This window comes from Salvelinus alpinus, chromosome 29 (genome assembly GCF_045679555.1).
Source record: "Salvelinus alpinus chromosome 29, SLU_Salpinus.1, whole genome shotgun sequence".
In the NCBI taxonomy this organism is placed as follows: Eukaryota; Metazoa; Chordata; class Actinopteri; order Salmoniformes; family Salmonidae; genus Salvelinus; species Salvelinus alpinus.
The window spans coordinates 27,742,819-27,766,338 of record NC_092114.1 but is presented as its reverse complement, the minus strand read 5'-3'; the positions used below and the strand labels follow the sequence as shown (position 1 = coordinate 27,766,338).

The 23,520-nt window shown below is 41.1% G+C and overlaps 1 protein-coding gene across 1 annotated transcript; it reads right to left on the bottom strand.

The window, feature by feature from the left end:
- Positions 1–1,614: 1,614 nt before the first annotated feature.
- Positions 1,615–22,970, bottom strand: LOC139559428 (mediator of RNA polymerase II transcription subunit 10). Its single transcript, XM_071375454.1, has 4 exons — positions 22,697–22,970; positions 21,479–21,562; positions 2,925–3,027; positions 1,615–2,447 (listed from the first exon to the last, which is right to left on the bottom strand). Exons 1-4 carry the CDS (start codon positions 22,816–22,818, stop codon positions 2,352–2,354), a joined length of 405 nt encoding a protein of 134 aa, XP_071231555.1. The 5' UTR covers positions 22,819–22,970; the 3' UTR covers positions 1,615–2,351.
- Positions 22,971–23,520: the final 550 nt, after the last annotated feature.

Genomic DNA, 23,520 nt, shown 5'->3' with positions numbered 1-23,520 from the left:
AATTTTGTCCACAAATTTGTTTATATCCCTGTTAGTGAGCATTTCTCTTTTGCCAAGATAATCCATCCGCCTAACAGGTGTGGCATATAAAAAAGCTGATTAAATAGCATGAGGGGGACAATAAAAGGCAACTCTAAAATGTGCAGTTCTGTCACACAACAATGCCACAGATGTCTCAAGTTGAGGGAGCATGCAATTGGCATTCTGACTGCAAGAATGTCCAACAGAGCTGTTGCCAGAGAATTCAATGCTAATTTCTCTACCATAAGCCACCTCATTTTAAGAGAATTTGGCAGTGTCTCCAACCACAGACTACGTGTAAAGCATTGTGTGGGCAAGCGGTTTGCTGATGGTGGCAGTGGGGTTATGGTATGGGTGGGCATAAGCTACAGATAACGAACACAATTCCATTTTATTGAAGGCAATTTGAATGCACAAAGATACCGTGGCGAGATCCTGAGGCCCATTGTTGTGCAATTCAGCTGAAAACATCAGTTTTTCCATGGCCTGCATACTCACCAGACATGTCAACCATTGAGCATGTTTGGGATGCTCTGGATCGACATGTGAGACAGCGTGTTCCAGTTCCTGCCAATAATCAGCAACTTTGCACAGCCATTGAAGAGGAGTGGGACAACAACTCTTTGTGAAGGAGATGTGTCGTGTTACATGAGGCAAATGGTGGTCACACCAGACACTGACAGGTTCTGATCCACGCCCCTACCTTTTTTTTTTCAATGTACTGTATCTGTGAGCAACAGATGCATATCTGTATTCTCAGTCATATGAAATCCATAGATTAGGGCCTAATGAAAGTATTTCAATTGACTGATTTCCTTATATTTACTGTAACTCAGTAAAATCTGACATTGTTGCATGTTGCATTTATATTTTTGCTCAGTGTACAACTGGGGTAAGGTGTTTAAGGGCAAACATATTACATCCTTTTTTGGTGCAAAGTATTTCAAAAATAATGTATGCTTTGCTTTGTTTAATTGGATGCAAACATCTTGAAGCTACAGCATGCATGTTCAATCTTTCCTATTGTTTGCAGTGATTTGTCTTAAGGTCTTGTAGTTGACAATAAAGTCTCCATTCTATCCCGTTGTCTTCGTCTTCCTAATCCGGTGACCAGGCTCCCAGTCTTCAAGATGAATAAAACCCCCTGCTTCACTGGACATAATAATAGGGAACATCCTGCTCCCCCCCACCCCAGGGAGTTGGTCTTCAGGCTCAGGGGGAGTGTCCCTGTCTCTCTTCCCCAGCAGGAGGCGGCATGCTGGGCCATGACCTACCCGGATGACGGTTCCCTGGTCCTGAAGGCTCCACGCTTCTGGAGCATCTGTCTCAAAACAACTCCACACCACAGAAAGTATGCGCTCGCGTACCCCCTTCACCATGGTGATGGTCTGATTTGGCCACATACTGTAGGGAGAGAATGTTTCCAAATGGAAAAGAGAAATTGAAAAGCATTTCCATCTGACAAATTCTATTGGTTAAAAAGAAAAAATATCCCTTTTCCTTCTTTAATGCCCACTGAACACAACCTCTTACAATGTAATGTCCTTGGTGATTTGACCCTTGTGTGAAAGAATATAATGTGACATTGACGCCTTTACTTCTTATACATTGAACTTTAATTGTAAGTCTCTGTTCATGAATTGTGGTCTACAAGGCGCTAGCATGGCAGTAAATACCAGACTAATCTTTCAATCACAAGCCCATTTATTTGCAAAACAACAAAAACAAAAACTAACAAGATAAAATCAAAACAAATTGAGGGTTGCAAACCTCTGGGCTAGTTTCTTGCCCATGAACAAGACCCCTTTTGATACCTGAGCTTGATACAAAACGGAGTCACAGTCCAGGTCTGCAGTGTTGTACAATGATGTTTAAGTCTCTATAAAAAAGGTTCTGTATGAGTATAAACATTATGTACACCTTGTAGGTGGGATCTCAACACAGCATGAGGAAACAGTTTGCCAGATATCAGATTGAGAAAATGTCATATTTCCAATACAACTAAAATAAACTTGAAAAAGGCAATACGTTCCTGGCTGACAGTTCTTCCTATCAAATCCTCAGCTCTAGCTCCTTTTATGATTTTTTGGAACCCATCCATAAAGCATCCTTGCCACATTACACTTCCCACCGGAACAAAGAATTGCTCCTCCAACTACCTCTACCACGCTCTCAATCTATTTCTCAACGTCAACAACCCACTTTTTTCATGAATATTCCCTGAATATTAATATATGTCATCAGGTTGACTCATTGATCCTGCTGAGTGAGACCCCACTGTGGCTTTAAGCAGGGGGTTAAGGGTCAGGGGGATTAAAGGTCAAGGGTCACTATGAGGGGGGGTCATCTCCGTGGATAGCCTTGTACTTGGTCATCTCTTCTGGAAACACCTTCCCCAGCTCAGAGATCAGCAGGCTCTTGAATTTCTGCAACCAAAGACAGAACAGAGGGGTCAGAGGTTGAAGCTGTAGATTATTTACTGTTATTTAGTCTGGATCTTTATGGTTCTGATGGTGTTATACTGTATATGCTTAGGACACATCTTAGAATGCATTATTTAAAAAAATAAATATATATATATATATATTTCTATTTAACTAGACAAGCCAGTTAAGAACTAATTGTTATTTACAATGACGGCCTACCGGGGAACAGTGGGTTAACTGCCTTGCTCAGGGGCAGAACGACAGATTTTTACCTTGTCAGCAATTAATTCCAGCAACCTTTTGGTTACTGGCCAAACACTCTAACCCACTAGGCTACCTTATAATCACACCCTAATGCATTGTACCAGAAGGCTTTGACTAAAGTGTAACCAAGACTATTTGTCATCAAGTAATTTCCTCAATGTACTGATCTTCAATTTCTAGGCCGTTATTAGGCTTGAATCTACTGCCACTTACCGTCATGGTGTCAATCTTTCCTTTGACCTGCTCGTTCTTGGCCAGGGCCCTTTCCAGACACTCCTTAGTGTACAGCTGGGGGTTACGCCCCTGGTCTATGTATCTGACAACACAAGACAAAACATTACATCAGTTGAGTTAGGCTGAGGGTCTGTGGCCAAGTGGAGATCTGAGGGAGAGAAAGTGCTGGTACATAGTTGACTGTCCTTCCGTTATGCTCACCGTAGTCTAGCGTGGCCATCCTCTGAAAACTAATCTCGTTGACTTGACTATTAGAAGTCTGGAGAAATTAACTATTGGATTTTGCATTTGAATGAGAGCAAGGGATGGGCATTTGAAACGCACTTCACTATTCAAATAATATATTTTTTGGGCTATCCGGATAGTCAAAATGCATGCCTTTCCCTAATGTCAATAAGCCTTGTCTATTGCTGTTTTGGTTAGTAATTTTTGTCTTATTTCACTGTAGAGCCTCCAGCCCTGCTCAATATGCCTTAGCTAGCCCTTATGTTCCACCCCCCACACTAGAGGTCGACCGATTAATCGGCAAGGTCAATTAATTAGGTCCGATTTCAAGTTTTCATAATCGGTATTTTTGGACGCCGATTATGGCCAATTATATTGCAATCCACGAGGAGACTGCGTTGCAGGCTGACCACCAGTTACGCGAGTGCAGCAAGGAGCCAAGGTAAGTTGCTAGCTAGCATTAAAATTATCTTATAAAAAACGATCAATCTTAACATAATCACTAGTTAACTGCACATGGTTGATGATATTACTAGTTTAACTAGCTTGTCCTGTGTTAAATATAATCAATGTGGTGCCTGTTAATTTATCATCGAATCACAGAATACTTAGCCAAATGGGTGATGTAACAAAAGTGCATTTGCGAAAAAAGCACAATCGTAGCATCAATGTCACAAGTTATAACCATAAACATCAATGCCTTTCTTAAAATCAATACACAAGTATATTTTTTTTAAACCTGCATAATTCGTTAAAAAAAATTCATGTTTGCAGGCAATATTAACTAGGGAATTTGTGTCACTTTGCTTGCGTTCAGTGTAAGCAGAGTCACGGTATATGCAGCATTTAGGAACGACTGGCTCAATGCGAACTGTGTGAACCATTTCTTCCTAACAAAGACCGTAATTAATTTGCCAGAATGTTACATAATTATGACATAACATTGAAGGTTGTGCAATGTCAGAGCAATATTTAGACTTAGGGTTGCAACCCGTTCGATAAAATACGGAACGGTTCCGTATTTGACTGAAAGAATAAACGTTTTGTTTTTCGAAATGATAGTTTCCGGATTTGACCATATTAATGACCTAAGGCTTGTAATTTGTGGGTTTATTATATTATAATTAAGTCTATGATTTGATATTTGATAGAGAAGTCTGACTGAGCGGTGGTAGGCAGCAGCAAGCTCATAAGTGTAGCGTGGTTCGTTCTGCGTTGTGTACTTTTAATTAGGACACTGCCACAACTGGAGGTCTGCTGGTTGAATAATTTTTATTTGCCCTGCACACGAAGCAGCTCTCAGGCACCTTGCTAGCCAAAGGTCAGGCAAAAGAGAACAATAAGGGGGTACAGAAATACAGATAACCCGCGATGGGCCAAACCAAAATATACAAAACTTTTACAATCACGTGTTATGTACAAAATTGATATGAAAAAGTGTTTGTTCACCAAAAAATAACATTAGGTATGCAGCTGTAATTAAATTTAAAAAACACACTGAATTATTATTATTATCAAATTATTAACATCCCCTCTTGACCTGGACTATTTGAATTGGTCCTTGTGTGCAACTTGGTACATAATCTAGGGGAACAACATCACACTGATACATAAGCATTCATTCAAACAGCACTTTCCTGCATTTGAGAGCAGCTCTTCGCAATGCTTGAAGCACAGCTCTGTTAATGACTTCAAGCCTATCAACGCCCAAGATTAGGCTGGCAATACTATAGTGCCTATAAGAACATCCAATAGTCAAAGGTATATGAAATACAAATGGTATAGAGAGAAATAGTCCTATAAATTCCTATAATAACTACAACCTAAAACTTCTTACCTGGGAATATTGAAGACTCATGTTAAAAGGAACCACCAGCTTTCATATGTTCTCATGTTCTGAGCAAGGAATTTAAATGTTTTTAAATGGAATTTAACCTTTTTTACATGGCACATATTGCACTTTTACTTTCTTCTCCAAAACTGTTTTGCATTATTTAAACCAAATTGAACATGTTTCATAATTTATTTGAGACTAAATAGATTTTACTTATGTATTAAGTTAAAATAAGTTTTCATTCAGTATTGTTGTAATTGTCATTATTACAAATACATATATAAAAATCGTCCGATTAATCGGTATCGGTTATTTTTGGTCCTCCAATAATCTGTATCGGCGTAAAAAAATCATAAATCGGTCGACCTCTACCCCAACTCTACCGCACCTGGCTTAAAATGGTGCCTCTAGAGACCTCTAGAAACCTCTCTCATCATCACTCAATGCCTAGGATTACCTACTCACATCCTACCATACCCTTGTCTGTACATTATGTCTTGAATCTATTCTACCGCGCCCAGAAAGCTGCTCCTTTTACTCTCTGTTCCGAACCCACTAGACAACCAGTTCTTTTAGGCTTTAGCCGTTCTCTTATCCTACTTAACCAGGATCTCTATCTTCCTCTGGTGATGTAGAACTTAACCCAGGCCCTGCAGCCCCCAGCATCACTCCCATTCCCCAGGCGCTCTCATTTGTTGACTTCTGTAACCGTAAAAGCATTGGTTTCATGCATTTTACCATGGCTGGCCATGCTTTTCACCTGGCTACCCCTACCCCAGCCAACATCTTCACACCCCCTTCCAGGATACCTGCTTCTCCACCCAAATCCAGACAGTTGATGTTCTGAAAGAACTGCAAAATCTGGATCCCTACAAATCAGCTGGGCTAGACAATCTGGACCCGCTCTAAAATTATCTGCCGAAATTGTTGCAACCCCTATTACTAGCCTATGCAACCTCTTTCGTATCGTCTGAGATCCACAAAGATTGGAAAGCTGCCGCGGTCATCCCCCTCTTCAAAGGGGGAGACACTCTAGACCCAAACTGTTATAGACCTAAATCCATCCTGCCCTGCCTTTCTAAAATCTTCGAAAGCCAAGTTAATAAACAGATCACCGACCATTTTGAATCCCACCGTACCTTCTCCACTATGCAATCTGGTTTCCAAGCTGGTCATGGGTGCACCTCAGCCATGCTCAAGGTCCTAAACAATATCATAACGGCCATCGATAAAAGACAGTACTGTGCAGCAGTCTTCATCGACCTGGCCAAGGCTTTCGACTCTGTCAATCACCGCATTCTTATCGGCAGACTCAATAGCCTTGGCTTCTCAAATGACTGCCTCGCCTGGTTCATCAACTACTTCTCAGAGAGAGTTCAGTGTGTCAAATCGGAGGGCCTGTTGTCCGGACCTCTGGCAATCTCTATGGGGGTGCCACAGGGTTCAATTCTCGGGCCGACTCTTTTCTCTGTATATATCAATGATGTCGCTCTTGCTGCTGGTGATTCTCTGATCCACCTCTACGCAGACGACACCATTCTGTATACATCTGGCCCTTTTTTGGACACTGTGCTAACAAACCTCCAAACGAGCTTCAACGCCATACAACACTCCTTCCGTGGCCTCCAACTGCTTTTAAATGCTAGTAAAACTAAGTGCATGCTCTTCAACCGATTGCTGCCCGCACCCTCCCGCATCACTACTCTGGACGGTTCTGACCTAGAATATGTGGACAACTACAAATACCTAGGTGACTGGTTAGACTGTAAACTCTCCTTCCAGACTCACATTATGCATCTCCAATCCAAAATTAAATCTAGAATCGGCTTCCTATTTCGCAACAAAGCCTGCTTCACTCATGCCGCCAAACATACCCTCGAAAAACTGACTATCCTACCAACACTGGACTTCGGCGATGTCATTTTACAAAATAACACTCTACTCAGCAAACTGGATGAAGTCTATCACAGTGCCATCCGTTTTATCACCAAAGCTCCATATACTACCCACCACTGCGACCTGTATGTTCTCGTTGGCTGGCCCTCACTACATATCCGTCGCCAAACCCACTGGCTCCAGGTCATCTATAAGTCCTTGCTAGGTAAAGCCCCGCCTTATCTCAGCTCACTGGTCACCATAGCAACACCCCCCCTCCCCCGTAGCACGCGCTCCAGCAGGTACAGTGGGGAGAACAAGTATTTGATACACTGCCGATTTTGCAGGTTTTCCTACTTACAAAGCATGTAGAGGTCTGTAATTTTTATCATAGGTACACTTCAACTGTGAGAGACGGAATCTAAAACAAAAATCCAGAAAATCACATTGTATGATTTTTAAATAATTAATTTGAATTTTATTGCATGACATAAGTATTTGATCACCTACCAACCAGTAAGAATTCCGTCTCTCACAGACCTGTTAGTTTTTCTTTAAGAAGCCCTCCTGTTCTCCACTCATTACCTGTATTAACTGCACCTGTTTGAACTCGTTACCTGTATAAAAGACACCTGTCCACACACAATCAAACAGATTCCAACCTCTCCACAATGGCCAAGACCAGAGAGCTGTGTAAGGACATCAGGGATAAAATTGTAGACCTGCACAAGGCTGGGATGGGCTACAGGACAATAGGCAAGCAGCTTGGTGAGAAGGAAACAACTGTTGGCGCAATTATTAGAAAATGGAAGAAGTTCAAGATGACGGTCAATCACCCTCGGTCTGGGGCTCCATGCAAGATTTCACCTCGTGGGGCATCAATGATCATGAGGAAGGTGAGGGATCAGCCCAGAACTACACGGCAGGACCTGGTCAATGACCTGAAGAGAGCTGGGACCACAGTCTCAAAGAAAACCATTAGTAACACACTACGCCGTCATGGATTAAAATCCTGCAGCGCACGCAAGGTCCCCCTGCTTAAGCCAGTGCATGTCCAGGCCTGTCTGAAGTTTGCCAATGACCATCTGGATGATCCAGAGGAGGAATGGGAGAAGGTCATGTGGTCTGATGAGACAAAAATAGAGCTTTTTGGTCTAACTCCACTCGCCGTGTTTGGAGGAAGAAGAAGTATGAGTACAACCCCAAGAACACCATCCCAACCGTGAAGCATGGAGGTGGAAACATCATTCTTTGGGGATGCTTTTCTGCAAAGGGGACGGGACGACTGCACCGTATTGAGGGGAGGATGGATGGGGCCATGTATCGCGAGATCTTGGCCAACAACCTCCTTCCCTCAGTAAGAGCATTGAAGATGGGTCGTGGCTGGGTCTTCCAGCATGACAACGACACGAAGCACACAGCCATGGCAACTAAGGAGTGGCTCCGTAAGAAGCATCTCAAGGTCCTGGAGTGGCCTAGCCAGTCTCCAGACCTGAACCCAATAGAAAATCTTTGGAGGGAGCTGAAAGTCCGTATTGCCCAGCGACAGCCCCGAAACCTGAAGGATCTGGAGAAGATCTGTAGGGAGGAGTGGGCCAAAATCCCTGCTGCAGTGTGTGCAAACCTAGTCAAGAACTACAGGAAACGTATGATCTCTGTAATTGCAAACAAAGGTTTCTGTACCAAATATTAAGTTCTGCTTTTCTGATGTATCAAATACTTATGTCATGCAATAAAATGCAAATTAATTACTTAAAAATCATACAATGTGATTTTCTGGATTTTTGTTTTAGATTCCGTCTCTCATAGTTGAAGTGTACCTATGATAATAATTACAGACCTCTACATGCTTTGTAAGTAGGAAAACCTGCAAAATCGGCAGTGTATCAAATACTTGTTCTCCCCACTGTATATTGCACTGGTCATCCCCAAAGCCAACACTTCCTTTGGCCACCTTTCCTTCCTGTTCTCTGCTGCCAATGACTGGAACGAATTGCAAAAATCTCTGAAGCTGGAGTCCGATATCTCCCTCTAACTTTAAGAATCAGCTGTCAGAGTAGCTTACCGATCACTGTACCTGTACACAGCCCATCTGTAAATAGCACACCCGACTACCTCATCCCTATATTATTACTTACCCTCTTGCGCTTTTGCACCCCAGTATCTCTACTTGCACATCATCATCTGCACATCTATCACTCCAGTGTTAATGCTAAATTGTAATTATTTTCACCTCTATGGCCTATTTATTGCCCTACCTCCCTACATTTGCACACACTTTCTACTGTGCTATTGACTGTAAATTTGTTTATGTGTAACTCAATGTTGTTGTTTTTGTTGCACTTCTTTGCTCTATCTTGGCCAGGTCGCAGTTGTAAATGAGAACTTGTTCTCAACTGGCCTACCTGGTTAAATAAAGGTGAAATAAAAATAAATAAATAAATGTTTAAAACTTCAATGGAGATTTGCTTGCGACGCTCTGCTTGTTTCTGCTGGTGGGAGAGGGGCGAGAGAGGAGAGGAACCGGTGTGTGCGGCACCAAGGGAGGGAGAGGGAAAAAAGTTGCCAAATCCAACTCCCGCTAATTATAGAAACGCATTGCTTGTAAAGAAGCTAGCAAACTACAGTAGCTAGCTAGCTAAAGTAGCAAGGCTAATTGAGGCTATTTTGCAGCGCACCCCCTACTTGTAAATAAGCCCGTTCATATGAAACCACGGCCTACCTGTTGGTTGAGGATTATAGACTAGTTCTTATTTAGCCAACTTAATTCTATACAGTTTAATTCCATTTTGCATTGATTAGAAATCTCCCAATTCACTTGCTACACATGGAGCACCGGCTTAATTGACCGACAATAACAAGCTACACGTGTGAAGGCTACCAGTCTATATCATTTTTTAAATTGTTATTATTATGGGGAGCGCTCATAACTTTTATAAAATGTTTGAATATAATGGTCTATCCTTGTAGGCAATGTCACATTTTATTACATTTTAGACCAAGCCTTTTCATTGTTAAAATAGGCCTATATTTTTTTCTCACAAATATTTATAATAAGTAATCTTATACAAAGCGCTGGATTTCAAGCTCACACTTAATTGACTCCGAGAAGACATGACTACTCAATTTCCCCTCAAGAGAGGTATTCCTTGCTTTGAATTTTTCCTTGGTTTTGTCCCTGTCGTTTCTCCTACCGTGTCGGACAAAGTGCATACTATCTCCTTGCAATTCGCGAATGAGCACCTCTTTTTGAACTAGTATTTTGGTAAATGCAGGGAACCAAATCGCATCTGTGAGTGGCGTTCATATGGCTTCCTGATTGATAAGTTATAAAAAAAAACTATCTGAAGATGTTCAAACCTCACTGTAGGAACAAAAAGGTAGTGTGGTGAGAGCCTCTTTCTGGCCCATGCTCATTTTAGAAGTGTGTAAAAAAAAAAAAAAAATTGCAAGCGATTTAATTTCATCAGGTAGAAAATGCAATTTAACTCACATTTTACCTGACACTAAATTTGCTGTTTTTCATCTATTTCTATGCACTACCGAACGAAGAACCCATTTGGAAGCCAAATGAGCATCTCTTTTAGGTGAACAGAGCCAAAAGATCCTGCTCATTGAAAAGACTAGGAATGATGCCCATCACTAGTTTAGCAACACAATCTCTATTTGGCTCTCCACCGATGCAAACTGTGATTGGTTTGATAAATGGCAACTAAGGTTGGGCGATGTCTGGTATGACACATCATCCCATTGCGCACAGAGGGGTCAATTGGTGGGAAGAACGCAATATAAAAAGGACACATTGCTAGGCCTGAACAATGCTTTTCTAGTCATGACTGCAGAATGTTTTACAAAAATTGGTAGGGCTGTTTCTCTTGTCCATAAAAACTCAGATGTCAGTTATAGCTTAACTTTTAAAAACAAATATTATACAGTGCCTTAGGAAAGTATTCAGACCCCTCTTCCCACATTGTAACTTTATAGCCTTGTTCTAAAATTGATTTAAATTTAACAAAAAATATGTATACACCATACTCATTAAAAAGCACCCGCACAACACCAATCTCAATGTCAACAGTGAAGAGGCGACTCCGGGATGCTGGCCTTCTAGGCAGAGTTGCAAAGAAAAGGCCATATCTCAGACTGGCCAATAAAAGAAAAGATGGGCAAAAGAACACAGACGCCGGACAGGGGAACTCTGCCTAGAAGGCCAGCATCCCGGAGTCGCCTCTTCACTGTTGATGTCGAGACTGGTGATTTGCGGGTACTATTTAATGAAGCTGCCAGTTGAGGACTTATATGAGGCATCTGTTTCTCAAACTAGACAGTCTAATATACTTGTCTTCTTGCTCAGTTGTGCACCGGGGCCTCCCACTCCTTTCTATTCTGGTTAGAGCCCGTTTGTGCTGTTCTGTGAAGGGATTAGTACACAGCATTGCCAAGAAACTGAAGATCTCGTTCAATTTCTCGCATGGAATAGCCTTCAATTCTCAGAACAAGAATAGACTGACGAGTTTCAGAAGAAAGTTCTTTGTTTCTGGCCATTTTGAGCCTGTAATCAAACCCACAAATGCTGATGCTCCAGATACTCAACTAGTCTAAAGGAGGCCAGTTTTATTGTTTCTTTAAATCAGCACAACAGTTTTTAGCTGTGCTAACATAATTGCAAAAGGGTTTTCTAATGATAAATTAGCCTTTTAAAATTATAAACTTAGATTAGCATACAATGTGCCATTGGAACACAGGAGTGATGGTTGCTGATAATGGGCCTCCGTACACCTATAAGCCATAAATTCAGCCGTTTCCAGCTACAATAGTCATTTACAACATTAACAATGTCTACATTGTATTTCTGATCAATTTGATGTTATTGTATAGGACAAAAATGTGTTTTCTTTCATAAACAAGGACATTTCTCAGTGACCCCAAACTTTTGAACGGTAGTGTATGTAAATAAAGGAATTTATTTACATTTTTTATAAATTGGAAAACATTTATAAAAACCTGTTTTCGCTTTGTCATTGTGGGGAATTGTGTGTAGATTGATGAGGTGAAAATAAATACTTTCATCCAATTTAGAATAAGGCTGTAACGTAACAAAATGTGGAAAAAGTCAAGGGGTCTGAATACTTTCCGAATGCACTGTAGCCATATAATGTGTAGGCTATTGTTATTTAATCTTAAATCATCTGGGTAAGCGCATTTGCTTAGTAAGGGTTAAATTAAATAAAACTAAGTGACATACTTTCTCCAATTAGGCTACTTTCAAACAGTTTCAGACTGAAAAAAAATAAGGAAGTGACGGGATTTCACTATAGCATAGCCTGCAATACAATAAATCAGAAAAAACTATGGCTGACTTGGTGGGAAAGAAAAGCACATCTTCGCCTGTTTGGCAGTTCTTCAGATGTAGGTTGAATGATAAAGGTGAGCAAGCACACCTGACCCAAGTCACTTACAGAATAGCCAACAGATCATCAGGGTAAAGGGTACATTCCCTAGGTGGCAAAGGTCCGGATGGATATTTTCATTTATCGGCGTAGTAACAAACCCCTACCTCCCAACGTTACAGTTTTAAAGCTAATTTCCAGCAGTTCTACACATTTACCAACGTCTCTAAACAGGATCAAATAAAATAAAAAATCCTCAGCAATCTAACGTAAACTCACTCACTTTTGTACATCGCCTTGGTCCGTACAATTGACCTTATTTTAGCGGCCCAAAAACGTAATACTTCCAGATCAACTGTAATGTCAATACCATTGTAAAGCACAATTTCTCCCCTTTCCAACAAAATCAATGGCATGAGCTCCACGTTGCCCGTTTCTGCATAATTCAACAAGGTAATGAGCTCCGTCAGGTCTTTTTAAAAATGGCGGGTGGGGAAGCGAAACTAATGCGTGATAGTGAGAAGGACAGATGTGGGAAAAATGCTTTTTTCCCCACTCGATCTGTCCAACTTATCACCTTATCGCCTCTAAAATGTAAATAAAACACTATAAAGAGTGTATATAATGTGTCATTACATACCTATTTGAAGGTTTGTGTCGAATTTTAATTGGGTTTTTAGGGCGGTGCTAAAGTGATCTTCAGAAGTAAACAGCAGCTTTGAGAGTCATGATCACATGCAGTGATGACGCAAAAAATGACTAGGTATCCCCCCTTCCCCCGTCACTGTCCATTTCTTGTTTTTAAACGATGAGAGAAGTGCTACACCTGGTGGAGAGAGATTGTAAGACAGAAATACTTGCTTTATGCGTGCTGTACGTTACGGCATGACACGTCATGATGTAACGGAGGGTCAGTTTTTTCAACTCCAATACTATAGAGCCATTACCATGTCGATCAACGCTTGATAGAAACGTAGTTCACACCCCAGATTTTGAAGTCAACACAGTCGCTACAGTCCCATTAGTTTTCTTTGCAACCTCGTTTGAATGTCGCGGTTACGCACATTTGTACGGAATGGGGTGAGTTTACGTTACACACAATAGCCCATAATGACAAAGCGAAAACAGATTTTTAGAATTTTTTGCACATAAAAAAAAAACACAGAAATACCTAATTTACTTAAGTATTCAGCCCCTTTGCTATGAGACTTGAAATTAAGCTCAGGTTCATCCTGTTTCAATTGAAAATCCTTGAGATGTTTCTACAACTGGATTGGAGTCCACCTGTGGAAAATTACATTGATTGGACATGATTTGGAAAAGCCCACAACTGTCTACACTACCGGTCAAAAGTTTAAGTTTACTCATTTAATTTTTTTCCCTTTTTCCTATTTTCTACATTGTAGAATAATAGTGAAGGCACCACAACTATGAAATAACATATGGAATAATGTAGTAACCAAAAAAGTGTTAAACAAATCAAAATATATTTGAGATTCTTCAAATAGCCACCCTTTGCCTTGACAGCTTTGCACACTCTTGGCATTCTCTCAACCAGCTTCACCTGGAATGCTTTTCCAACAGTCTTGAAGGAGTTCCCACATATGCTGAACACTTGTTGGCTGCATTTTCTTCACTCTGCAGTCCGACTTATCCCAAACCACCTCAATTTGGTTGAGGTCGGGGGATTGTGGAGGCCAGGCACTCCATCACTCTCCTTCTTGATCAAATAGCCCTTACACAGCCTGGAAGTGTGTTGGGTCATTGTTCTGTTGAAAACAAATGATGGTGCCACTAAGCCCAAACCAGCTGTGATGGCGTATCGCTGCAGAATGCTGTGGTAGTCATGCTGGTTAAGTGTGCCTTGAATTCTAAATAAATCCCAGACAGTGTCACCAGCAAAGCACCCCACATCATCAAACCTCCTCCTCCATGCTTCAAGGTGGGAACTATACAAGAGGAGATCATCTGATCAACCACACCACATCTCACAAAGACAGTGGTTGGAACCGAAAATCTAAAGTTTCGACTCCAGACCAAAGGCTAAATTTCCACAGGTCTAATGTTCATTGCTCATGTTTCTTGGCCAAAGCAAGTATCTTCTTCTTATTGGTGTCCTTTAGTAGTGGTTTCAATTGGATAATTGGACCATGAAGGCCTGATTTACGCAGTCTCCTCTGAACAGGTGATGTTGAGATGTGTCTGTTACTTGAACTCGGTGAAGAATTTATTTGGGTTGCAATTTCTGAGGCTGGTAACTCTAATGAACTTATCCACTGCAGCAGAGGTAACTCTGGGTCTTCCTTTCCTGTGACGGTCCTCACAAGAGCCAGTTTCATCATAGCACTTGATGGTTTTTGCGAATGCACTTGAAGAAACTTTCAAAGTTCTTGACATTTTCTGTATTGACATTTTCTGTATGTCTTAAAGTAATGATGGACTGTCGTTTCTCTTTGCTTATTTGAGCTTTTCTTGCCATAATATGTACTTGGTCTTTTACCAAATTGGGCTATCTTCTGTATACCCCCCATACCTTGTCACAACACAACTGATTGGCTCAAACGCCTTAAGAAGTAAATAAATTCCACAAATTAACTTGTTTAACACTTTTTTTGGTTACTACATTATTCCATATGTATTATTTCATAGCTTTGATGTTTTCACTATTATTCTACAATGTAGAAAATAGTAAAAATAAAAACAGTTGACAGTGCATGTCAGAACAAAAACCAAGCCGTGAGGTCGAAGGAATTGTCTGTAGAGCTCCGAGACAAGACTGTGTCGAGGCACAGATCTGGGGAAGGGTCCCAAAACATTTCTGAAGGTCCCCAAGAACACAGTGATCTCCATCATTCTTAAATCGAAGAAGTTTGGAACCTCTAAGACTCCTCCTAGAGCTGGCCTCCCGGCCAAACTGAACAATCGTGTGACAAGGGCTTTGGTAAGGGAGGTGACCAAGAACCTGATAGTCAGTATGACAGAGCTCTAGAGTTCCACTGTGGAAATGGAAGAAACATTTAGAAGGACAACCATCTCTACAGCACTGCACCAATCAGGCCTTTATGGTAGTGCGGCCAGAAGGTAGCCACTCCTCAGTAAAAGGCACATGGCAGCCCGCTTGGAGTTTGCCAAAAGGCACCTAAAGACTCTCAGATCATGAGAAACAAGATCATCTGGGCTGATGAAAACAAGATTTCAGCCCAAAGACTTAAGGCCAAGCGTCATGTCTGGAGGAAACCTGGCAACGTCCCTACGGTGAAGCATGGTGGTGGCAGCATCATGCTGTAGGGATGTTTTTCAGCGGCAGGGTCTGTTAGTCAGGTTCGAGGGAAAGATGAATGGAGCAAAGTACAGATCATTGATGAAAACCTGCTCCAGAGAGCTCAGGACCTCAGAATGGGGCAAAGGTTCAGCTTCCAACAGGACAACAACCCTAAGCACACAGCCAAGACAACGCAGGAGTGGCTTCGGTACAAGTCTCTGAATTTCCTCGAGTGGCCCAGCCAGAGCCCAGACTTGAACCCCATCAAACTTCTCTGAAGAGAACTGAAAATAGCTGTGCAGCAACACTCCCCATCCAACCTGAGAGAGCTTGAGATGATCAGCAGAGAAGAATGGGAGAAACTCCCCAAATACAGGTGTGCCAAGCTTGTAGCATCATACCCAAGAAGACTTGATGCTGTAGTCGCTGCTTCAACAAAGTACTGGGTCTGAATACCTGGGTAAATGTAATTGCATTTGATATATATATATATTAGCAAAAAAAATCTAAAAACCAGTTTTGCTTCGTCATTATGGGGTATTGTGTGTAGATGTATGAGGGAAAAAATTATTTTATACATTTTAGAATGAGGCTGTAATGATACGAAATGTGGAAAAATTCAAGGGGTCTGAATACTTAATGAAGGCAATGCAGGATAAGCAAAAAAAATCAAATGTAGGTTATTTTCATACTTATTTTGTTTAGGCTATTTAACAGCTTTCAGAAAGTATTCATACCCCTTGACTTTTTCCACATTCAAAATTGATTACAATTGAGATTTTGTGTCACTGGCCTACACACAATACCCCATAATGTCAAAGTGGAATTGTGTTTTTGGAAATGTTTACAAATTAATTACAAATCAAAAGCTGAAATGTATTGGGTCAAGTATTCAACCCCTTTGTTATGGCAAGCCTAATGAGTTCAGGAGTAAACATTTGCTTAACAAGCCACATAATAAACTGCATGGACTCACTCTGTGTGCAATTGTGTTTAACAGCTTTTTTTACTTCCTCATCTCTGTACCCCACACTTACAATTGTGTGTAAGGTCTCTCAGTTGAGCACTGAATTTCAAACACTGATCCAACCACAAAGACCAGGGCGGTTTTCCAATGACTCGCAAAGGGCACCTATTGGTAGATGGGTAAACATCTTAAAAAGCAGACATTGAATATATCTGAGCATGGTGAAGTTATTAAATGACCATTTCGATGGTCTATAAATACACTCAGTTACTAGAAAGATACAGGCGTCCTTCCTAACTTAGTTGTGTCATGATGTTGTTGGCCTGAGTGGGGGAGGTTTATGACCCCCATAAATACCTTTCCCCTTTTTCCTCTCTCTACTCTACCGATGTGACTATTGAAAATCCCTTGGTTAACGTTGAGAGAGAGTCCGGTGACATCAAAAGATGGGAACGGAACCATATTTCGGTAATCCAACCAGCTGAAAATATGCGTTGGTACTAAATGAATATGATGCCAGATCAGTTGGCGTCTGAGACATTATTACTGATGATAGGACGACAAACTGTATCTTGGAAAATCTACACATTCAAGTTATCAGATTCACATGGAATTGTTGTGCAATTTAAATGTTTAAATATGAAACTATTTGTGAAAAGATTAAATGTAATTTTAGCTTCCAAATGAGAGAATTGGGTTTTCATGAGTGAACTATGCTCAACTCAGTGGCCCTGCCCATGTGAACAGACATTGGTTATAAACTATGAAACACGCTCTTCTCTCCCCTCCTATATATAAAGCCCTAGACGAAAATTTAACTTTCTGTTCCGAGGACGTTAGGGCGACAGTCCTACGTTAAAAGGGCTCAGATAATAAGCTGTTCCAAGGACGTGTGGACTTGAGGTCCCCACGTTGAAAGGACAAAGACAACCTACAGAACTAAGCCAACCTTAGAGAACTTAACAAAATTAGCATCGAATTTCAATGTGAAGGTGACGACCTACATGCCGGAAGGATGAATTTCGATTATACCAGCCAGAATATAGCATGAGCATATAGCATGGCAACTTGGTATGAACTTTGAACTCTTATTCATAATTAAACCAAATTTTGTATTGCTGATTCAACTTGTTAGCCAGGGTTTGTGAAGATAACCAAGAATTTACAACTTTCAGATGAAACTAAATAAGGTGAGGATTAAATATTGACTGCTACAGATGTAAAAGATTACTAGGTCTTTAAGAGTTTATTCGGAAGATAACAGCTCTATAAACATTCTTTCGGGGTGCCCCGACTTTCTAGTTAATTATCTACCTGATTAGCTTAAATCAGGTAATATTAATTACAGAGAAATGATTTTATAGAATAGCATGTCATATCACTTAATCCGGCATAGCCAGACACGACAGTTGCCAGAGAGGAAGGAAACCGCTTAAGGATTTCACCATGAAGCCAATGGTGACTTTAAAACAGTTAAAGTATTATGAGTGTGATAGGGGAAAACTGAGGAAACTGTAGTTACTCCACAATACTAAGAATGACAAGGAAGCCTGTACATAATACAATTATTCAAAACATGCATCCCGTTTGCAATAAGGCACTAAAGTAAAACTGCAAAAAATGTGGCAAAGAAATGAACTTTATGTCCTGAATAAAAGCGTTATGTTTGGGGGCAAATCCAACTCATCACTGAGTATCACACGTCATATTTTCAAGCATGATTGTCGGCTGCATCATGTTATGGATATGCTTTAAAATCGGCAAGAACTAGGGAGTTTAAGATAAAAAAATAAACTGAATAGAGCTAAGCAAAGGCAAAACCCTGGAGGAAAACCTGGTTCAGTCCATTTTCCAACACACTGAGAAATTCATCTTTCAGCAGGACAATAACCTAAAACAAGGCCAAATCTACACTGGAGTTGCCTACCAAGACGACATTGAATGTTCCTGAGTGGCCTAGTTACAGTTTTGACTTAAAATTGGCTTGAAACTATAAGGCAAGATGAGAAAATGGCTGTCTAACAACGATCAACTTGACAGAGCTTGAAAAAATGTTTAATGAATAATGTGCAAATATCACACAATGCAGGTGTGCAAACCTCTTAGAGACTTACCCAGAAAGACTCAACTGTAATCGCTGATTCTAACATGTATTGACACAGGGGTGTGAATACTTATGTAAATTAGATATTTCATTTTCAATACATTTTTTAAAAATCTAAAAACATGTTTTCACTGTCATTATGGGGTATTGTGCGTAGATGGCGGAGAAAAAAAAGGTGTATATTTAGGATTTTTACAGTTCGATAGGGAAAAAGGCATAGCCTAAAGATAATAGGCTCATTCATTTTTAGCCTAAGCCAATGTTCATTCAAGTGCTAGAAAGAATGTTACAGGCAAAACGTCAGTATAGGGACAAAGTGGAGTCGCAATTCAACAGCTCAAACACGAGACTTGTGGCAGGGTCTACCGACAATCACGGACTACAAAAGGAAAACCAACCATGTTGCGGACACTGACATCTTGCTTCCGGAGAAGCTAAACACCTTTTTCGCCTGCTTTGAGGATAACACAGTGCCACCGACGCAGCCTGCTACCAAGACCTGTGGGCTCTCCTTCTCCGTGACCGATGTGAGTAAGACATTTAACACGATGCAATCGCCATCGCACTCTGCCCTATCCCATCTGGACAAGAGGAATACCAATGTAAGAATGCTGCTCATTGACTACAGCTCAGCATTCAACACCATAGTACCCTCCAAGCTCATCATTAAACTCGAGGCCCTGGGTCCTGGACCTGACAAGCCACCCCCAGGTGGTGAGGGTAGGAAACAACACCTCCACGTCGCTGATCCTCAACACTGGGGCCCCACAAGGGTGCGTGCTCAGCCCCCTCCTGTATTCCCTGTTCACCCATGACTGTGTGGCCACGCACGCCTCCAACTCGATCATCAAGTTTGCAGATGACACAACAGTAGTAGGTTTGATTACCAACAATGACGAAACAGCCTACAGGGAAGAGGTGAGTGCTCTGGGAGTGTGGTGCCAGGGAAAAACCTCTCACTCAACATCAACAAAACAAAGGAGATGATCGTAGACTTCAGGAAACAGCTGAGGGAGCACCCCCCTAATCCACATTGACGGGGCCGCAGTGGAGAAGGTGGAAAGCTTCAAGTTCCTCGGCGTACACATCACTGACAAGTTGAAATGGTCCACCCACACAGACAGTGTGGTGAGAAGGTGCAACAGCGCCTCTTCAACCTCAGGAGGCTGAAGAAATTTGTCTGGGCACCTAAAACCCCTTACAAACTTTTACAGATGCATAATTGTAATTGAGAGCATCCTGCCGGGCTGTATCACCGCCTGGTACAGCAACTGCACCGCTCGCAACCGCAGGGCTCTCCAGAGGGTGGTGAGGTCTGCCCAACGCATCCCTGGGGGCAAACTACCCGCCCTCCAGGACGTTTACAGCACCAGATGTCACAGGAAGGCAAAAAAATCATCAAGGGCAACAACCACCCGAGCCACTGCCCGTTCACCCCACTATCATCCAGAAGGCGGGGGTCAGTACAGGTGCATCAAAACTGGGATCGGAAGACTGAAAAACTGCTTCTATCTCAAGGCCATCAGACTGTTAAATAGCCATCAGTTACACATTAGAGGCTGCTGCCCATACACATAGACTTGAAATCACTGGCCACTTTAATAAATGGAACACTAGTCACTTTAATAATGTTCACATATTTTGCATTACTCATCTCATACTGTACTCTATTCTAATGTATCTTAGTCTATGCCGCTCTGACATTGCTCGTCCATATATTTATAGATTCTTAATTCCATTCCTTTACTTAGATGTGTGTATTGTTGTGAAATTGTTAGATATTATTGCACTGTTGGAGCTAGAGACGCAAGCACTTCGCTACACCCGCAATAACATTTGCTAAACGTGTATGTGACCAATACAATTTGATTTTGAGCTAAATAATAATTTGTTTATCTTTTATATGAATGCACAATTCATAAGTTATTGAAAATAATGTTTGAGACAACTCAGACACTGACTCATCATTCATTTATTTTTTGTTCGCACTTTTTGAAAGTGCTGCTGTGGGAGCTTATGTCTGATTGCCTGTTGCGCAATTCAAGGACATTAATAAACACTGACAATATTACTATAATAAACACTGACAATATTACAAATATTAGTTTATCATTTTAACTTGTCAAAGTAACATTTACTGCAACTTATTGACAGTAGCCTGTGTGTTGGCATATATTATTGGCTGTTTGGTTTGCAAGGAGGGATTTTCTGACGGCACAATTTACTTTGCAAACACTTTGGTCAAGTAACGCAGAAACGTACCATGTGTGTTTATACTTCCTATTCGATTAGTCTATCTTGCAATTATTTGTTCTCTCTCTCATAACTATAGTATGTTTTTATTTAGGCTATTTTCAAACAACTGTCTGAGTTGGAACTCTGTTAGGCCTATAGGTTAATTTGATGGTTGATCATGAAAGAGTAGGTTATGCCTAAGCCAAAAAGTCATATTCAAATCGAATGGGGAGAAAAAGGGAAATTACGATTTTAAAACAATAAGCCAGACAACGGAGTGTCCGCTGTAAAAGGCCCATGATTATCAGACATTGGAGGGGGGAAAAACCACTGTAGGCCCCGTCTGACAATTTGCACTGCTTTGGATCTCTCCTCTCTTTGTACAATCTACATTGTCCTCTTGCATTATGCTAATATTCTAACTACCTCATATGTATTGAACATTTAGGCTATGGGAAAAAGGGAATAGGCCAATTGGCATGTCGCCCTGCTGTGTGCTCGTTGGTAAAATCGTCCAACCCTAGTGGCAATGTGTCACTAGTTTCCATCATCTTCCTGAGTGAGAACTTCCCTAGGCTTTCAAAAGTAAACTAGAGATCTAGACAAGGAAAGTGTATGTTTAAGTTGGAACATCTACTCACTCAAAAGCCTCGAGAGGAACGTTAATCTCATGTAGCTGCTGGCGACATTTCTCAATGTCCTGCAGTCCCGTGATCATGTAGTTTCTGAAATGCACAGGAGTAGAGACGTTTCAACAACTAGCAGGCAAAATCGTCAACCACAACTACCATACAACTAACTTCCTACCTCAACATGACTGTCAGCATTTAACCTGTTCTGTAAACTGGTCATCTCTGTATACCAGTCGCAAGACCCACTGGGGGATGCTTATTTATAAAACCCTCTTAGACCTCACACCTCCCTATCTGAGATACCTACTGCAGCCCTCATCCTCCACCTGTTCTGACAGCCACATTCTGTTAAAGGTCCCCAAAGCACACACATCCCTTGGTCGCTCCTCTTTTCAGTTGACTGCAGCTAGCGACTGGAACGAGCTGCAACAAACACTCAAACTGGACAGTTCCCTCTCTTCATTCAAAGACTCAATCCTGGACACTCTTACTGACAGTTGTGGCTGCTTTGCGTTATGTATTGTTGTCTCTACTTTCTTGCCCTTTGTGCTGTTGTCTGTGCCCAATAATGTTTGTACCATGTTTTCTGCTGCTGCCATGTTGTGTTGCTGCTACCATGTTGTTGTCATGTGTTGCCATGTGTTGCTATCACGCGATGTTGTCTTAGGTCTCTCTTTATGTAGTGTTGTGGTGTCTCTTGTCGTGATGCGTTTTTTAATCCCAGTCCCTGTCCCAGCAGGAGACCTTTTGCCTTTTGGTAGGCAGTCATTGTAAATAATAATTTGTTCTTAACCGACTTGCCTAGTTAAATAAACGTAAAAGAAAAAAACTATGTGCAGTCTTTTATACCCTTTTGTGTGTCTATGACCGCGATGTGCAACTTTAGTCCTCGGGGGCCTGGTGTCACTTTTTCCCCAGTCCCAACTAACACGCCTGACTCCATTTAATCAACTAATTATGATCTTCCGTTTTTTAAATAAAGTGTGACACCACTCCGGCCTCCGAGGACTGGAGTTGCCCATCCCTGGTCTATGACATTGACTGTACTAACTAGCTAGCTAACTTAACTATGTGGAGGCTAGCTAGCATTGGTTAACCATCATTTTACTTTTGTAAACAACTCTAGTGTATTGATAACTTGGGGAGTTAGTAGTAACATATTTAAGTGGCTAGCTATGATGGCTAGTAATACTAGAAACACCTAGCTAGCTAACTGGCATCACTTACAGTTTTTGGTTGAGTCCTGTTTGACTGCTAGGTTGAAAGTCGCTAACGATAATTCCCATCTGTCGAATATTTTCAACGAACTTCTCGAGATGCTCCTCGAGGTTATCAAATTTCTCAGCCATGTCTCCAACAAAACGTTATGTGTTCATTTCTCATAAACATAAAATATTTGTGGAAATATAAAATACCAGACAAAGCCTTTTGTCAATTCATCACAATGTTAATCACTTCCCAGACCCCCATGGGTCGTCACTAGTTACCACAGCCACAAGGTGATCATTAAGGCTAAACCCCGCCTATTTCTAAAATGTATCTTCTTAAAATCTGATTTTAAAACTAACCTTAGCCCCAACATTACCCACACTGATAACCTCATGTCTAACCTTAAATGAATAACAAAAAGCACATTTTGTTTTCATACATTTTTACGATAACGCCAATTTTGACTTTGTGGCTGTGGTAACTAGTGACAAACACTCCCATGACATACTGCTTTCCGGAAGGGTGAGAACCAATCATTGGCGAATGTGTAGTTGCCGTAGCGACAGACTGCCGTCTGCAGCTCAAGATTATCGCAAAGCGTCGTGTTCTGAAATATCGATACATTGTTGCAACTAACATTAATTGTTAAATGTATCATCCTCACCGTGCATGTGTAATACAGTGAATTTGCCTGCATTTATGTATAGTTTGGTGGACAATTTTATGTAAATGTTTTCAATTAATAAAAGCAGTGCAGTGAAACATTAAAATATACAAAATATAAAATAGAGTAAGATATTTTGTAGGCTACTTAAGACAGCCTGTTTGAAGCCACTTTGTAA